At 42.6% G+C, this 17,979-nt stretch overlaps 1 protein-coding gene across 2 annotated transcripts in view; it reads left to right on the forward strand.

Annotated features, from left to right (window-relative positions):
• The first annotated feature begins 342 nt into the window (after positions 1-342).
• The window catches only part of LOC310940064 (phosphatidylinositol-binding clathrin assembly protein), a 77,714-nt gene continuing 60,077 nt past the window's right edge, over positions 343-17,979 (forward strand). For both annotated transcript variants that reach the window (XM_083904983.1, XM_083904984.1), the window contains exon 1: positions 343-1,191. In XM_083904983.1, coding sequence (XP_083761109.1) covers positions 1,062-1,191 — 130 coding nt within the window. In that variant the 5' untranslated portion in view covers positions 343-1,061. The remainder of the gene's footprint in view (positions 1,192-17,979) is intronic.

Raw genomic sequence — 17,979 nt, forward strand, 5'->3', positions numbered from 1 at the left:
GACCGCTAAGCTAACAGGCTAACAAGTTGACGTGGAGGCGGAACTCGGAACCTTTTCTCTTTTTTTTCTGTGTGGATTGTCGAGATTGTTGTTGCTCTTCTCCCAAGCTGTGATTTCACACACGGATTATCATTTAATACCAGTTTTTGGACTATTCCCCCCCCCCCCCCATTTTTGCTGGTGACATTTTAAAACAAATCATCCGCGTTTTTTAAAAAAACAAAACAAAAACTAGTTAGCTATGTTTATTTATGGCCAGAAAGTTCGAGTCTCCAGTGTTTACAGATTCCACAGCGGGACGATTTCCTGGTTCCAGCGCTGCAACGGAATCATTAGCTAACACAGACTTAGCTCACGTTAGTCGTAGTACTTTTATGTTTGCTAGGTAGGTAGTTAGTGGAGACGAACTAGTGCCAAAACCGTTAAAATCGCACATCGGAATTGGGTAAAAATCGAATTGCGATTAGCCCGTGTTGCCATCGTTGCGATTTTTAATTAACGATGTTAACTGGCTTTAGCTCAACATTTTATCGTTAAAGTTACTGCTTCGTGTCAAAATTAGCTTAATCGCAAAATTAGGCGATTTTAATCGCGATTTGGAAACGATACTTTTGTTGGTAGCACAGCTGTTGATTGTGTTTTGTATATCCGGTGTTCACAATTAAGAATAATCGAATAATTGAAATCCAGCAATATTGATTTAAGTCACTAAAACAAACAAATATAGGCCCAAATTTCATATTTTTTTTCTCTTTTTGGAACAGAAGTCACCAGCTGGAGAAACCCTCACACCTGCAGATTTTCCCCCCTCTCTTTTCCAGTGACATTACGCCTGTTTTTCTACGAAACCTGGACCCAAACACTGGGTCTGATCACTGAACCCTTTTCACCTGCACTTGACAGTGAAGTCACGTTGACTTGTGTCCCGCGGGGAGTCGATCCATTGATCGGATCGTTATTTGTGCGTTTTCGTTGTCGTTTTTGTTTGTTTGTTTGTAGGAGAAGCAAATAAGACGCAGAGAGAGAGTGCAAGAGAGAGATAATAATAGATAAGTGAGAAGATGTCAGGCCAGTCCATCACAGACAGGATCGCCGCAGCACAGCACAGCATGACCGGCTCGGCCATCAGCAAAGCTGTGTGCAAAGCCACCACACATGAAGTCAGTGGACCCAAGAAGAAACACCTGGACTGTGAGTACAACTGTGTGTGTGTGTGTGTGTGTGTGTGTGTGTGTGTGTGTGTGTGTGTGTGTGTGTGTGTGTGTGTGTGCAGACATGATGTATTGTTCCTCTGTGCTCGATCTGGTCCTTCACACTAACACTGAGAACAAGACAGTGGGAAGATTGCACAGGCCCGAGGGGTTTGAACAGCTTGAAAGATTTATTTTCTCTCTCTTTCTCTGGCAGAGATTTGTGTAGCAGCTCTGTCACACTAAGCCCCGCCCCCACGCTAGATCAGATCGATAATCGATCCACGTTTTTGGTCTCGTTGTCCGATAATCGCGGGGTTATCGTACCTTCAAATTTTCGGCTAATTTGTGCAGGTTATCCTGTGGGTTAACTGGCGCAATTTGAACGTCAACGCGTTGAGGTGAATGGATCTCCGTGTAGACGGCAAATACGCAAAGAAATACGTAAACAAAACAGTTTTTCGGCGTTACAGCGCAACATACTGTCCTGGCGTATGTACTACAGCGTTTTGAGTCGACGTCGAGTCTTTTACGGGGGAACTTTTCCCGTTTCCGTCAAGATGTAGCCTTAGCGCGATTAGCGTTTGATATTTTCTCAGCACAAACCAACAACAGCTACTGACGACAGTCCGCCTCCGTGTCTGTTAAAGTTCTGAAGTTAGCGTTAAGTCACGCGAGATTCCAAATCCCCGGAATCTCCTCCCTGAAGTCGTTTTGACGAAACGTGAACAAATACGTAAACAAAAGAGGGTTTTGAGTAATTTCGGGGGGAGGTGGGGGGGGGGGTTCCGTGTGGACGTAGGATGCCGTCTTTACGGGGGAACTTTTGCCGTTTCCGACGTAGCCTTAATCGCGTTTGATATTTTTTCCGACCATTTTACGAGTAACCAACAAGTTTCTCAGCACAAAACAACAACAGTTACTAACTGACGACAATCCGCCTCCGTATATCTGTTAACGTTACGAAGTTAGCGTTAATCACGTGAGTTTCTGTGAGATTCCAAATCCCCGGGAATCTCCTCCCTTAAGTCATTTTTTTACTAATCTGTGCTTTCGGTGCGTTCCATTTGTAGTTGGAACTCGGATTTCCATGTAGACGGCGAATATGCAAAAACAAATACGTAGAAGCGCAACCTACTGTCCTGGTGTATGTACTACAGCGTTTTGAGTCGTTTCGGGGAAGGGGGGGTTTCCGTGTGGACGTAGGATGCCGTCTTTACGTGGGAACTTTTGCCGTTTCCGTCAAGACGTAGCCTTAATCGCGTTTGATGTTTTACAACCATTTTACGAAAAACCAATGAGTTTCTCAGCACAAAAACATCTACTACAGATGTTACTACTACAACAGCTACTAACTGACGACAGTCCGCATTCATGGCTGTTCACGTTCCGAAGTTAGCGTTAAATTCACGCGAGTTTCTGTGAGATTCCAAGTCCCCGGAATCCCCTCCCTGAAGTCGTTTTGCGTGGTCCTGCGTCTGGACTGGATCGTCTAATCTGTGCTTTTGCTGGGATTAAAACGTTTAAAATGATCGTTTACATCATTTATCATCGTTTTACTTTGATTTTGTAGGCTATAGAATTGTAACTTAGTAAGTTCTTCTGCCCCTTTTTCCCCCAAGTTTACTTTCACTTTTAATATCTGGCAGTTTTTCAACCGTTTAGGAATGATGGTACTGAGAAGCTAACGTCACAAACGCTGGGGAATCTCATCTGCGATTGGATGGTTGTACCATGGAAGTCCTGAGGTTCTCCCGTAATATACAAGTATATGGACGTAATGCTCCGATTCTCTGCTTTCCGCAACATTTTGAATGTTCTAGACGTCGCCAACGGTCAAACGGAGTTAAGCTAATGAGAAGTGCGCGGGCCAAATTGGCTAAGAGCTAAAATATCCAATTATATTGCAAAATGTCCTCGAGCAAATATCGATTTATTAAAATTTTTCTCTTTTGCGTGTAAAAAAAAAGGCGATTAATGCTAACATTGCTATGTCCCAGACACATTCATGAAGACCAAGACTAGAGTTTTGGGGGTTGAGACCAAGGCAGGACGTCTTTGACTGGTTTTGGTCTTGCTAATGTGCTAATTGCCTGAAGATAATTCTGTTTATTGACATGCTAATACAAGTTGTTATGAAACAGAAACTAAGAAAAGCACATTTTTCCACTCTCCACCCGCTGATAACCTGACCATTCATTCATTCACGTGACGTCAATATCATTCTGACTCGGTGACAAAACTCCTCCAGCAGGTTTTTCTTTGGACGTAGAGACAGGAAATGACGGAAACGTGTGACAAAAGCAACGTCTTTGATTGAGTTTTCAGCCTTGGGAAGTACATTCTGTGCCCTCCTGTTTTTTTGTTTTTTTTTGTTGTTTTAAAGACGGTAGACGGTGCACTGTAAAAGCTCCCAGATGGTGTTTGTGAGAACAATCGCACATGCAGCATGATATTTTCTCCTGAGGCAGCTTCTGTGGCTTTTATTTTGGTCGGCACATTCCTCACACGACACATGCAGGTGCGTCCAGGAGTTCTGGAGCACAATCAGCAAAAGCAGAGACGTTCCTCGAGGTTGATTTTGGCATTTTCTTGTAAAGCGCCGGATAATTCTGCGTGTTTTTGCACTGTGTCATCGAGGGGTAGAGGTAGAATTAGCCAAATCCTTACAAATGATGCTTTTTAGTCTTGATAAATGTTGCTAAAATTCAAATTTTCTTTTCAAATGTTGATTACTTAATGTTTAGTTTACACATTATTCTCATTGAGAATCCTGTATATAGTTGAACTGAAGTGCCGACATGGTTAGTTATTAACCGATGACTAAATTACAGTGCGTTCCATGTGTAGCCGGAACTCGGATTTCCGTTTTCGGAAAGTCGGAGCAACCTGTACTAAACGCTGTTTCTTGTACAGCTAGTAGCACACATGGTACCGTTGTATTCCTTTATCGTATTTTAACATATATGCTTTGCTATATTGTTACGGTGCGCAAAATACCACATATCGGCATCGCTATCGACTTTGTATTGCTAACATTGGCGAAGCTGAGATTCGTTTGCGTGGCCGATTTTTTCAAATGCGACGCGGTGAACTAATTGCCAACTGTTATAGCGATTATTCGGCCAGACCTTTTCTGAATTTTCAGCTTCTTAAATGTGAATATTTTTCGAGTTTCTTATAACAACAAAAACAACAAAAAAAATTAAGCTAAAATTAAGACATTTGATGAGAACACAATTGGTTTTAGGTTTGGGGAAACAACGATCAGCTAACGCAGTTTCTTGTGCAGTTCGTAGCACTTCTGTTCAGTCGTACACACGGTACCGTTTTATTTGTTTAACGTATTTTAACGTAGACGTGTTATATTGTTTCGGTGCGCAAAATAGTCTGGTATCGCTAACATTGGCGAAGCTGAGATTCGTTTGCGTGGCCGATTCTCTCGGACGGAATGCGATAAACTAATTGACAACCGTTCTAATCGATTAATCGGCCAGACCTTTTCTGATTTTTCAGCTTCTTAAATGTGAATATTTTCGAGTTTCTTATAACAACAAAAACAACAACAAAAAATTAAGCTAAAAACAAGACAATTGATGAGAAAAACCATTGGTTTTAGGTTTGGGAAACAACGATCAGCTAACGCCGTTTCTTGTGCAGTTAGTAGCACTTCTGTTCAGTCGTACACATGGTACCGTTTTATTTGTTTAACGTATTTTAACAAAGACGCGTTGCTATATTGTTTCGGTGCGTAAAATACCACGTAGAGGCATCGTTATCATCTGGTATTGCTAACATTGGTGAATCTGCGATTTGTTTGCGTGGCCGATTTTCTCAAATGGAACGCGGTGATCTAATTGCCAACTGTTAGAATCGAATAATCGGCCAGACCTTTTCTGAATTTTCAGCTTCTTAAATGTGTGAAAAATTTAAACTAAAAACAAGACATTTGATGAGAAAAATACCACGTAGAGGCATCACTATCGACTGGTTTTGCTAACATTGGCGAAGCTGAGATTCGTAGCTTCTTAAATGTGAATATTCTCGAGTGTCCAGATAAAAACAACAACCAAAATTTTAACTCAAAAACAAGACATTTGATGAGAACACCATTGGTTTTAGGTTTTTGGGAAACAACGATCAGCATTTTTCAAACGTTTTCTGACCAAACGGCTAAATAGCCGACAGTTTAATGGATGAATAAAATTATCGTTAGTTGTCATTTAAAATGATTGACTTGTTGTGATATTTGTGCACAAACAAAGATGTTTTCTTCTAAAATGATATTGAGCGGGTGGCTGTATTGCGATTTCGATAAAATCAGTCAGCCCTACATAAGATATAGACGGGAGAGACGGACTATTTATTAGTGTGGTTCAATAACTGGTTAACGACTAACCGGATCAATGTAGGGGCCCAAAAAAAAATCAACATCGACTCTTAGTTATCGGCTTATTAGTAAAAAAAGAAGATCAATGTTAGCTGCGGAAGACGTCGGTGGAGTTACACTGAGCCGTGATGAAAGTGTCAGAAACACTGATCGGATAAACGCGCCCGTGGCCCAGAATGTGCTGAAGTTCTGTTTCTGGGAAAAGCTTGCAGATGTTTGATGGATGCTCCGGCTCAGCTGCCTCACATCCGTCACCTCCTCCTCCTCCTCCTTCCTCTCAGGCCTCTGCTGCTGCTGCTGCTGCTGCTGACGTTCAACTAAAGTCATGCATTGTCTCTGTGAACTTGGCCGGATCTTTTACAGCCAATACGCCACGTCGAGCTTAATCATTGTGGATTATTGATTATTTTTTTTTTCATGTGGGGGGAGCAAGGACCTCGGTGGCGTTTCTCGCTGGAATTTCCAGTCAGTGCTGCATTGCATAAACGCCTGATTGTTACGTTGTTGTTGTTTTTTACCGTGCAGGTAAAAAAAAAAAAAATCCTGGCTTGTCGAGCTGTCAGGTTTCGTTGTGTTGTCTCTAAAGTGTGGGAGAGTTTGTGAGTCGGTAAACAAGTCAGTCTGTCATTACTTTGTCAAGCAGCCAGCGAGCCGATCCAGCCCTGAGCACAGCGGTAGTAGCAGCAGCTAGTTTAACAGCCGTTCAGTCACCAGACGTCCTTCTATAACGACAGATCTACAAAAAAAGTCTCCAGGAGGCCAGACCCAGACCCAGACCCATACCCAACAGGGCTAACCCTAATCCAGGGTTAACCTGGATTTATTTAGATTTTATGGCTGTAGAATTGTCTTCTGCCTCCTATTTTCCAAGATAACGTTCATTGTTTAGGAATTAAGATAGTGAGAAGCTGACGTTACAAACGTTGTCTGCGATTGGACGGTCGTTTCGTGACAATCCTGTGGTTCAACAAGTACCCTGGACAGATCGCCAGTCCATAATTTTTGAATTTTTGGAGATATCGCAGGATTCGGTAAGCATGCCGAATCCTGTTAGCGATCACGGCAGGAATGGTCACGGAAGGCTTTAATCTCGCCGTTTAATCCCAGAGACTTTGATCCGATAAAGTTCAAATTCGGCGTCTGCCATCGTAAGACGTTAAAAGATAAAAAAGACGAGTAAAAAACTTAAATTCTGTGATTTTTAAGAAACGCAATCATGGTACATTTTCAGGGTGCGTTCCACACTTGATTGTACTTGTAGATTGAGTGGTGGCTTAAGAAATTCAGTTTGTCCATTTTGATATTTTATACACGCGTTTGCAGAGCTGTAATTGTGATTTGTATGTAGCGCGCTCCTGTTAGCATGCTGTTTTTCCCTTGTTGTCAGATTAAGAAGCAAAGTGGCCGTCACTCGTTTTTTTACGCATCCAGTCGTCCGTTTTTCGTATTTCGCAAACCGTTTAGGCGTCGCGTTTGTCCCAGGCGGACACTTTGCAAAGGGAACCTGCGCTGGTGTCTGGAAAATGATGCAACGTTTGGTTGGGCGCTAACTGACGAGGAGCAGGTACCAATTTAGGGGATGTAAGAATAAGTCTTTTACTGTATCTGTGTTTCATCCTCCTGGCGTTTTTGGCATTTTGCCTCCTGAAACTGTGTTTTTTTTGCAGACGAGTCCCAGAGTGGGAAGATCTCCAAATGCCACCCTTGCGTTTTTGTGTTAACAACTAATTAGCGCTGGTTCTCGATTCCCATCGCGAGTAGACGGACAAGTGTCCGCCTGTGTTAGCCGTGTGTTAGCTACTGTGACCTCAAAACCAGGTTAACCTCTGTTTTTTTTGTTCTTTTTAACCTCGATTCGTCACAGAATCAGCAGCAGAGGCCGTGTTCACACAAACACAGACTCTCACAGTAAGGCCGTTCTACAAACAGCCATCATTTCCTCCTCCTCTCTCTTCCCCCCCTTTTGGCACAAATTCACTGCCAGCAGCTGTGACTGTCTGACAGCAGGCTGATCTCAGAGACCCAATAACCGAGCGACAACCCTGGCACGAGTCTGTCGGCGCGCGAGCCTTCGAGGTCGCCGCCGCCGCTGCTCCGGCAGCCGTGACATTCACGCACCACTGGTGAAAATAAGTGCCTGATCGGAACAATTTAGCGTCATGATTTGGACTCGCCGCCGTTTACGCTAGCGTCGTAAAAGTCAACGACGGAGGGTCAAACGATTGTCGGATTGTGTCTGCGTCTGCTCGCGCACCTGCTCGCCGTTTGTCATCGTGAAAGATGTTGTGTGTTTAATCCATTATTATTTGTTATTTATTCATACACACACACACCACACACAGTATTTCCCTCACAATTACATTCCGTCTGTGGCGGTAGCCGCCCGGAGGCGATGGAGGGGAATTGATTATCGAGTCCACTCCAGTGCAGAGGCGGCGCGCGAATGTGTGTGAGACTCAGACGGCGTTAGAGGCGTTGTTAGCCCCGCGGCCCGCAACATATGGCCAAAAAACACAACCAGGGATGGGAGGAGATGGCAGCTGCCGTCACGACGTTACGTACGTCTGCGAAGACGGTTCGAACAGCGGAGAAAAGTCTCTGCGGAAAAGCTACGCTGCGTCATATCGTAGAAAAAGTGTCGACTATAGAAATTTCACTTTCACAACAATAGATTTCTTTCCCCGAGTCTTTATTCCTCGCCACAGTTAGTGATTTCCTTTGCGTCCTCCTCTCCCATTAGACGACACACACACAAACACACACACACACACAGAGGGGAGTGATTAACCGCCATCGACTGAACGCCACGAAGGAAAAATTGGAAAAAAGCTCCATGAGTTGTTTTGTGTTTTTTTTTTTTTTTTTAAAGGCCATTTAAGGATCTACGAAGGAGTCCCAGTGTGCATCGATTCTGACGCCCGATAACGGCGGGCGGCTGCAGGGTGGAGCCGCGTGGGTGGGCGGTGTCTTAAGGGATTGTGGGTGGGGTCTAATGCTATCTGGACGGCGCACGGGGGTACGCCCCTCCCTGGCTGCACGGCTGAGATAGGACCTGTGTGTGCGTTTTTGTGTGTGTGTGTGTGTGTGTAGAAGTGGAGACCCGGGAGAATTCATGTGTTCACCGTGAGTCTGGAGAGGAAAGTGGGTTCATTCGCAGTCTGTGAATCGGTCTGTCCTTGTCCCAGAAAAACTAACTTTGCAGAGTACGAAAATTCATGATATTGTTGAGATTAATGTAAGAAAACAAACAAAAACTTGCTTTAATATTGTAGATTTTAGCTTCTTAATCGTACCTTAAAATCCCTTAAACAACCCAAGCCTCAATATGTCCATCCAGACTTTTTTTCCCGCTTATTTTAACCATAAAAGGGTCAGAAAATGTCCTAACTTTCAATATCCTGGCAGTTATTTACAATTTACTGCATGTTAAAAATAAAACTTTAAAATGAAAAGGAAAAACAGATTTTGCACGTTTTGTGCGCTGATTCGCAAGCTTCCTGCAACGGCGCGAGCTAAATTTACTGTAATCGCCACAACACGTTGAATTTGACGCACCGGCGGCACAAACAAATTGCGTAATTACGGTAACGTGTCGTCCGCGATGTGCTCGGTGTTAAAGGGTTTAGAGTTTAAATTTGGGGAATATTCTAAATGTTACCATTTGCTTCATATTGGTTAACAAATATGGACGAATGATGGAGAGGAAACAAAATGTTACTAATCTTACAAAGACGTTAGCGATGCAAAACTTTGCTAATGTAAAACGTCACAAATTACATATTTGACGTTTTAAGTTAGGAAAATGTAAATTGTGGTCCTAAAAAAGTGACGTTGTACAACATTACATAAATATGGTACAGGGACATTTGTCGTGTTACCAAAAAAACATTACAAAACGCTGTAATGTCAAGAAAATGTTACCAAACGCAATCGAACTTGAATAAGTTTTGTTTCTAGTCAAGTTTTTGAAAGTAAAAGTATTAAAAACAATCACCACAACACGTTGACTTTAACGTGCAACTATTATCTGATATCTGTAAACAAATATGGACGAAAATGATGGAGAGGAAACAAAATGTTACTCATCTTACAAAGACGTTAGCGATGCAAAAACTTCACTAATGTAAAATGTTTTTTAAAAAAGAGGCTACCGGCGCATATTAGTAACGTCTCAAACAAATGACATATTCATGACATTTTAACGTGTAAATTGTGGTATTAAAAAAGTGACTATCAACTTTTTTACAAAATGTGGCGACTATGTTACAAAAAAAAACTACAAAAACATGGTACAGGAACGATTTGATTTCGTCGCAATGAGTCACAAAGATAGTTAGTGAGTAAATGTAGTGGAGTAAAAGTAAAAGTTGTACATAAATACACATGAAGCGTATTCCGTGTGCACGAATGTTTGGGAACGCTCGCTGCTCCTGTTCCTCGTTCCCCAGCACTGACGTTGTTGTTGTTTTTATTTATTTTTAGCCGTGTTCCAGAGCCTTTGACTGACTTCAACAGTGTTCGTGCGTCACTGTCACGATCTGTGGTTTTTATTTTTTTTTACCCTGACAGAAATCGGTCGACGTTCCGCTCAGAGCTCCTGTTTCCTGTTCACTTGACAAAATTCCACCTCTTTCTTTGTCTGTGAGACACCAAACAGAGAAGACACCACTTCTTATTTCAAACCTCAAGGGTGGAATTAAAGCTCAAGAACCAGAGCCGCTCTATTAATAGATCAAACTTCACTCTTTTTACCCCCTTCTCTCCATCTTAATTCTTCTTCTTCCCTCGCCGCCTGCCGCCTGCACTCATCTTGACTTTTCCTCTCCGTGAGACTCAGACGCTGATGCCAAAACTCACTTTTGGCAGATTCTCAACTGTGATCTTGCTGCCAGGGATCTTTTTTTTTAATTTCCTGTTGTAAAGTAGCTCAGCTTCACTGCTCGGGAAACTCCCTTTAATGCACAGGGTTGAGTTCAGGGCTGCAGCTCACGATCGATTTGTTCCATCCATTTTAAATACAATGAATTGGAATTTTGATACATTTTTCAAATCGGAGGAGGCGCAAAAATATCCTGTCAAGTCACAGGAGGCGCAAAAATATCCCGTCAAATCACAGGAGGTGCAAAAATATACTGTCAAGTCAGAGGAGGCGCAAAAATATCCCGTCAAATCACAGGAGGTGCAAAAAAATATCCTGACAATTCACAGGGGGCGCAAAAATATCCCGTCAAATCACAGGAGGCATAAAAATATCCTCTCAAGTCACAGGAGGCGCAAAAATATCCCGTCAAATCACAGGAGGCGCAAAAAAATATCCTGTCAAGTCACAGGAGGCGCAAAAATATCCCGTCAAGTCACAGGAGGCGCAAAAATATCCCGTCAAATCACAGGAGGCGCAAAAATATACTGTCAACTCACAGGAGGCGCAAAAATATCCTGTCAAATCACAGGAGGAGCAAAAATATCCTGTCAAATCAGCATTTTCATATCAAATATTGTGGAGTCAGTAGAGCTGAAACAGTTACTCCATTATTAATCGGTTTGAAGCATTTTTTTTCATGATTAAAACAAGATTTCTGACTGTTTCTGCTTCTTAAATTTGAATATTTTTGTTGTTTCTGTGCTCCGTAAAAAACAAACACGGATTAACGTTGACTATTGCTCGATTCACTGCAAAACTAATCAACAGTCTAATCATTGACGGAAATAATAGTTAGTTGCAGCCCTAGAACGGAGCAAACCAAGACGAAGCGCACAATCGGAATGCGCAAATTGCAAATAAAATATGGATTTAATCGTTCAAAAATATTGTATTTTTGCTCCGACTCTATATATAATATCTACTTTGCTTCTTGTTACCAGACAACGGAGGAACGAGACACGAGCATGAATAAAAATACAGATTTGATCGAGGCTAATAAATGCAGCCTGGTTACCAAGGTGAAGCACAGTTCTGCTGCTGCTGCTCTTACACTTTCACTCAAATCAATTTGAATGCTCCGGGAGTCGTACAAAACACCGGCGCAGCATCAGTCAAGTGGAGCACAAATGAACCCAACTGATTAAAAACAAGAGAACATGAAAGCGTCTCTGCCTGGTGGTGACTGGAAGCACCATTTTTATTACTGTCGTTGATGCTTTTACGTAGCAGAAGGATTCCCGCAATGCCCGTTAAAGGTGAATTTGCTGGGTTTCCGTGACCCCGGAAAGGAAAATTGTTGCAGTTGGGAGTTGAATTTGTGCATCTGTGCAGATTTGGACCAACAAAGAGACAAAAATTTAAGTCTTTAATTGAATATTTTGATGTTTATAGATGGCAGAGAGACGCGTAATTGTGCTCGACATGAGGGCGAATGCATCATCGACTATTTTGAGCGTACAGTTTCCAGCTTCTGCTTTGCTTTTGCTCCGTACGACAAAGAAATCGTACAAATGTGGACAAAACATAGACGACATTTTTTGACATTTTCCGACACATTTATTATTTATGGACCAAACGTGAACCGTTTCCGTTCCTGTTCCAAACTTCGCAAATCCCTAACTTTTGTAGCTTCCTTCATAAACTTGCGTAATTTAAAGGACGTAGAAAGACTTAATCGGACTGGTATCGCTATCGGAAGATTCTTGAGATTTTAATATGAGCGGGGCCATATCGCCACCTAGTGTTTCGGAGGCGTACGCACTTCATTCAAAAATATATATATGTTCAACGTATAGTTTTCGTACCCGGGAACTCTGAGCACGAGCTTCGGTTGACACTCGTCCTTAACCGAAAGGATCTCGCGAAGCCGTCCTTTGCGTTTTCTTGTACGAAACTAATTTACGCAACTTTGGGAAAACCATCATGTCATAGCCCCGCCCCTCTTTTTCTTTTTTGCATTAGCGGTTGCGGCCATCATGTTTGTTTTCTTCTTCTTCTTTTGGAGTTCGTACACGGTGCGCAAGCTTTATGTGCATACTCCGTCGCCTTTTTCCTTTTGTTACACCGCCCCCTACAGGCCTGGCATATATACTGCAGGTTTTTTTGTGTATAAAGACAATTTGTCAAAAAAATGCTGTATTTGTGGAAAACCTTTTGGGTTTTTTCTTTCGAGAAAGTTTCTAGCCCGTGTATCCATGTCGTCCTGTTAGTGCTACAGTGCCACATACAGGCCTGGCATATGTACTGCAGCGTTTAGAGACCTTTGAGAACCAAATGATAGAGAGATCGTATCGGGAAAGTTTTTAGCCCCAGTCTGTTCAAAAAACTACAAAAAGTCTTTGTCAGTTTTTTTTATATTCATGTACTCCAGAAAGAGGAAAGGCTGTCTCACTGTGCCGGTAAAGCTTAAAATTGAAGAGCAAGGCAGCTTTGTGAAATTAAGCAGGCTTACGCGTCTTTATCCATTTGTTCAACACCTCTCGCCTCCTCCTGTCAGGAGGATTTCAGAGGGTGAAGAAGACGTGGTGGAGCGCTGCACTGATTGAATCCTCTTTTGTGGCCAACCCTATTCGGCAATCCTTAACAGAGACACAGAGATTACTAATACATGCCCGACAAGGTGCTGATGCCACAGAGCGTTAATCTTTAACAGATTGGGGTTGCACGCCTTCCTTCCCTCGTCTGGCTTTTCATCAGCGGTTCATGTGCAGGTTTCACCCTCGTTCACTCTTTAAAACCTCGACGTTCGAGCGTTTGGAACCCGCGGGACGGCCGGTGTTTGTTGTAAAACGCCGTCCTTCAAACGGAACGGGCAACGTCCGCGAGTCCGCGTCCACCTGAGGAAATGTCCTTGAGTGAGAAGCTGAGCTAAAAAAAAGAAAAAGAAGGTGTTCTGTAGTGAGGTCAGTCTCTGGAAAAAGAAATTTCCCACGAGAGCAGAGAAGAATTTCACAGTTTTGTGGATTTTTTCAGATTTGGTGAAAGTTCCAACATGCTTTTTTACACATTTCATAAAAGGTCTTTGAGAGATTCTCGTGGCTAGTTTTTGCAATTGTTGGTGCATTTCTTCACGCGTTGATCTGCAGATTGTCCCGATTTAACCCCCGAAGGAACTTTTGAGAACTGAATCTGTCGAGTAGCTTCATTAGCTACTTTGGGAAAGCGATATCTTTGTCGTCTCCTTGTTTTTGGATTTGTGCAATAACGTAGTTACACGAATTGGCAAATTTCGACATTATCCATCAAAATATCCGAAGCGATATCTGTGGAATACGTAGCAGAGGCACACATACGCAATACACAGGTACGCTACAGTTCCATTGTAGGGGTGCTAACGGCGCTAAAAGGAGCTACTGCAGCTAATGGAGCTAACTGGTAAACGGTGCCTGGACTCCGTTGTGTCGTGGCACGTAAACATGACGTCATGCACATTTTTCTGGTCAGTTGTCATGGAAACGTGTCATGCGTTAACGGCACTAATTTTTCCAGATAATTATTAGCCTGTTTATCCGTGGTTTCGTTAATGTGCTAACCATCTCCGCTAACGTCGTTGAAATTAGCTTTATTTATCCTACGCTAATAGAGCTTAGCAGTTCCCCCACTCAATTTCTGTGTTTTCTGAAATCGATTGCTAGTAAGAGCGTGAGTAAGGGAACGGGTTTTTCTTTTTTACGAGAATCCGCATAACGAGCGTTTTGGAAACGTTTGTGTTTATGAGCACTATTTGTGTATACCCGTCGACTAGCTTCATTTCCGCGATAATTGTGAAGCCGAATCACTATTTTTGTGTCTTTTTTTGGTTTAAAATTCACAAATATAAGGATGAGGAATGAGTTTTATAGCCTGACAACTGTGTTTTTCATCGGACGATGTTGTGATTCAGACGATCTTGCGTTTTTCCAGCTAATTATTAGCCTGTTAGTCCGAGGTTCCTCAGCTTACAGAGTTGAAATTTGCTTTATTTTTGCAACGCTAATAGAGCTTAGCAGTTTGATGTCTTCAAGCAAATTTCCCTTCGCTCAATTTCTGCATCACGTTTTCAGAAATCGATTGCTAGCAAGGGCGTGAGTAAGGGGATGTTTTTTTTCGTTTTTTTTACATGAATCTGCAGAACCGGCGTTTTGGAACCCCCCCCCCCAAAGATAAACGTTTAATATGATCACTACTCAACATTGGGAAAGGGATATCTTTGTCGTCTCCTTGTTTTTGCATTTGTGCAACAACGTAGTGCATGAATTGGCAAATTTCGACGTTATCCATCAAAATATCTGAGGCGATATCTGTGGAATACGTAGCCAGGAAGCTAACGGAGCACTTGTCTGCTAATCTGAGCAGAGTAAGAACGGTAAAAGAGTGGATAGACAGACTGTGTGCGTCTGTGTTTGTGTGTCTGTGTGTGTTTATTACGCAGTAGCAGGTGTGCAAAAGAGACGAGTGTAGACAACAGACTGCAGGTAACCAGCTGGGCCAGATGTCATTTGTCTACACCTTCCCCTCCTCCTCCTCTGGTTCATCCTCTACATGATCTGACCACCTGCTTTCTTTGTCGCTAACACACACACACACACACACACACACACACACACACACACACACACACACACACACACACACACACACACACACACACACACACACACACACAGGTAATAACTCAAGTTCAGTATCGCAGGTGTTCACTGGTACAGCTGACTCGATGACCTCACACAAAGCAACTGTACAAGAAAGTGCAGAAAATGTTTGTTTTGCACTTTTAGGATCGAGCTTTTCCGTTATGACTCTTCAGAGCATCATGATGTTCAGGCCGCCTGGATTTATTTTGGTTTTATGGCCGTGGAATTGTCCACGAGGGAGTTCTTCTGCCCATTTTTACCCCACGATAACTTTCACTCTCGATATCTGGCAGTTATTCAACCGTTTAGGAATCACGGTACTGAGAAGCTGACGTCGCAAACGCGTGACTGCGCTTCTCACAGGAAGTCCTGAGGGGCTAGCGTAATGGCACCCAAAGCTCTAATTCTTCTTCTAATGATTTCGTCCGTCTTCTGCCGCTTTATCCTCCACACGAGGGTCTTTCGTACTTGACGGGCTTCCCAAATTGGAGCTAACGGCGTATTTCCACGCGGCGGATATAGTGGTCGACGGTGCAGCCTTGAACGTCCTCTGTTGACCCGTTTCGTTTCCATCGTACATTGGACAGCTAGTGCGGCGGCGCCGTTCATGAATGTGGTAAAAAAAAAAGCCCCTAAAACCGAACCGAGTCCTGTGTATTGAAAGGTTTTCATAAAGTCTTAAGTGTTTTAAGCCGAGTAAATGGTCTGTTACTGGTCTGGGGTTACATGGTCTTGCCTCACCAAGGACACATCGCCACGTAGACTCGTGAGGTCAAGAATCGTACCCACGGCCTTCCAGTCTAAAGACGGTCTTTCCACGAGAGTTTGAAGTAGTAACTCGAGCGGCAACTAACGATTATATTCGTACTCGATGAATCGTTTGGTTCATGAATGTTAAAATTTTTTAAAACGTTTAAAAAACGTTGGTCAAACCCGGAGATTACGATTTTCTAGAAAGTCTTGTTTTTTGATCGCAAACCAAAATGATTCAGTTTTAATGATTTCTTTGTTATGTGGAGCAAAGAAACAAAGAAAATACTCACATTTAAGAAGCTAAAACGATCAGCAATCTCGTTTAAATCATGAAAAAAAGCTTTAAACTGATTAATCGATTATCAAAATAGTCGTTGATGAATTGTTTCAGCTCTAAACGTCATGCTAGCTACGTTTAACCGTGTCAAAACAGCCCATTGGACGCTTCACAGTGAGTCACCTGACGGTCTATTTGTATCTTTCACTTCATGACCAGTTACTGATATGTATCAGTTAATTGTTAACGGTCCCTAAAGCCTCGCATCTCGTCCGCGGCGCCGGTCCCTCGGTACCAGGAAGTCCTTACGGTCTATTGTGGTTCGGCGAGAGGCCGCAGAGGTCAACGCGGGACCTGTAACAATGGGCCTCACATCAGACAGGAACAGAGAAAGTCCCTGTTAAGGGAGTGAGGTCATTCTTTTACACATTGACACAGCCGTCACTCCCACACCATAACTGCTGATGCTAGATTACGACGAGTTTCCCCCCTGACAGATACAGCCGTCGATTTAGCTTTGTCTTAGCAATTCAAGGATTCTGTTGTCTCTTGTACCTTTTTGCGCTGATGTGAGGGTTTCTACCTCAATTTCGTTGTACTTTGCAATGACAATGAAAGATATTCTATTCTATTTTATTCTAAAGGGAGCTTTATTGTCATATTTATTGGCGGTCAGTGTGAATAAAACGGGTGTTGGCACCAATTTTTCAGGTGAAGTCAATGCACAGATGCTTTTTTTTTTTTAAACCAATAAACTAATATGTTTATTTTTTGAGAGGTTTGAAGTACACTTGAGTCATTTTAGCAGTTTTATCAGCCAAAAACAGTTATATATTGTATAGAGGCTCCACAGACATGGTTGCAACTGGCTACTAGCACGTCAAGCGCAAAATCTTTAGTCCTTAGCTAGCTTTACTCATGTTCAGGCCGAGATTTCATGTCTGTATACATGATTTTTGTCCTGATGAACAACAACAGTTTGACCTTTTATAACCTGTCACGATAGTCTCCACAGACATGGTTGTTACTGGCTACTAACACGTCTAGCGCAAAAGTTTTAGTCCTTAGCTAGCTTTGCTCATGTTCAGGCCAAGTTTTCCTGTCTGTATATGCGATTTTTGTCCTGATGATCATCAACAACAGTTTGAAAACTCAAAGATTACCGTTCAAAACAATACCGTTCTGTACCAAACCAAACTGCACCATCATGAAGACTAAAGCTTCATGCGGAACAAACTGATTCAGCTCAACCAAAGGCCCGTTACCTGCTCCACAACGTGGCCTCTATTTGAGGAAATGGTGTAATAAAGAAGTTGGCCGGACTTCAGTGTCTTCCGTGGCGTTGGCCGACAGCCAGCTCGTTTCTTTTGGTCGGAGTCTTGCAGTTAATGATTGTTAGAAATGAAGCGTATGTATTTTCCCCGTCTGTGGTTGAAGTAATTGCTCGGCTTGTGCTGCAGCTCAGAGATATGAAGACACAGGCGTGTGAATTCCAGCAAATTGTCTGGATGAAGAGATGCTCATGTCTCACATCTCGTTATCGCTTCTGTCGTTCACTACTCTCCTCGAATCCTTGGATCACTGCTCCTTTTTTAAAATTTTTATCTCTTTCTTGTAGCTTTCAATCGGACTCATCCTCCATTGATTATGAATGGACTTTACTGAACTCGTCTTCAACTGATCTTTATTTATTTATTTTTACATCTATCTATAAATCAAGTTGCATCTGTGTGTCTGTCTGTGACAGGCATATCTTGCTGACCTTAAGTCAGATCGCCCTAAGACTTTGGATATGGGTTGAGCATGGCCTGATGGTGTGCATCCTTGATTTTCAC

The sequence above is a fragment of the Microchirus variegatus genome (genome assembly GCF_963457635.1).
Source record: "Microchirus variegatus genome assembly, chromosome: 2".
Lineage (NCBI taxonomy): Eukaryota > Metazoa > Chordata > Actinopteri > Pleuronectiformes > Soleidae > Microchirus > Microchirus variegatus.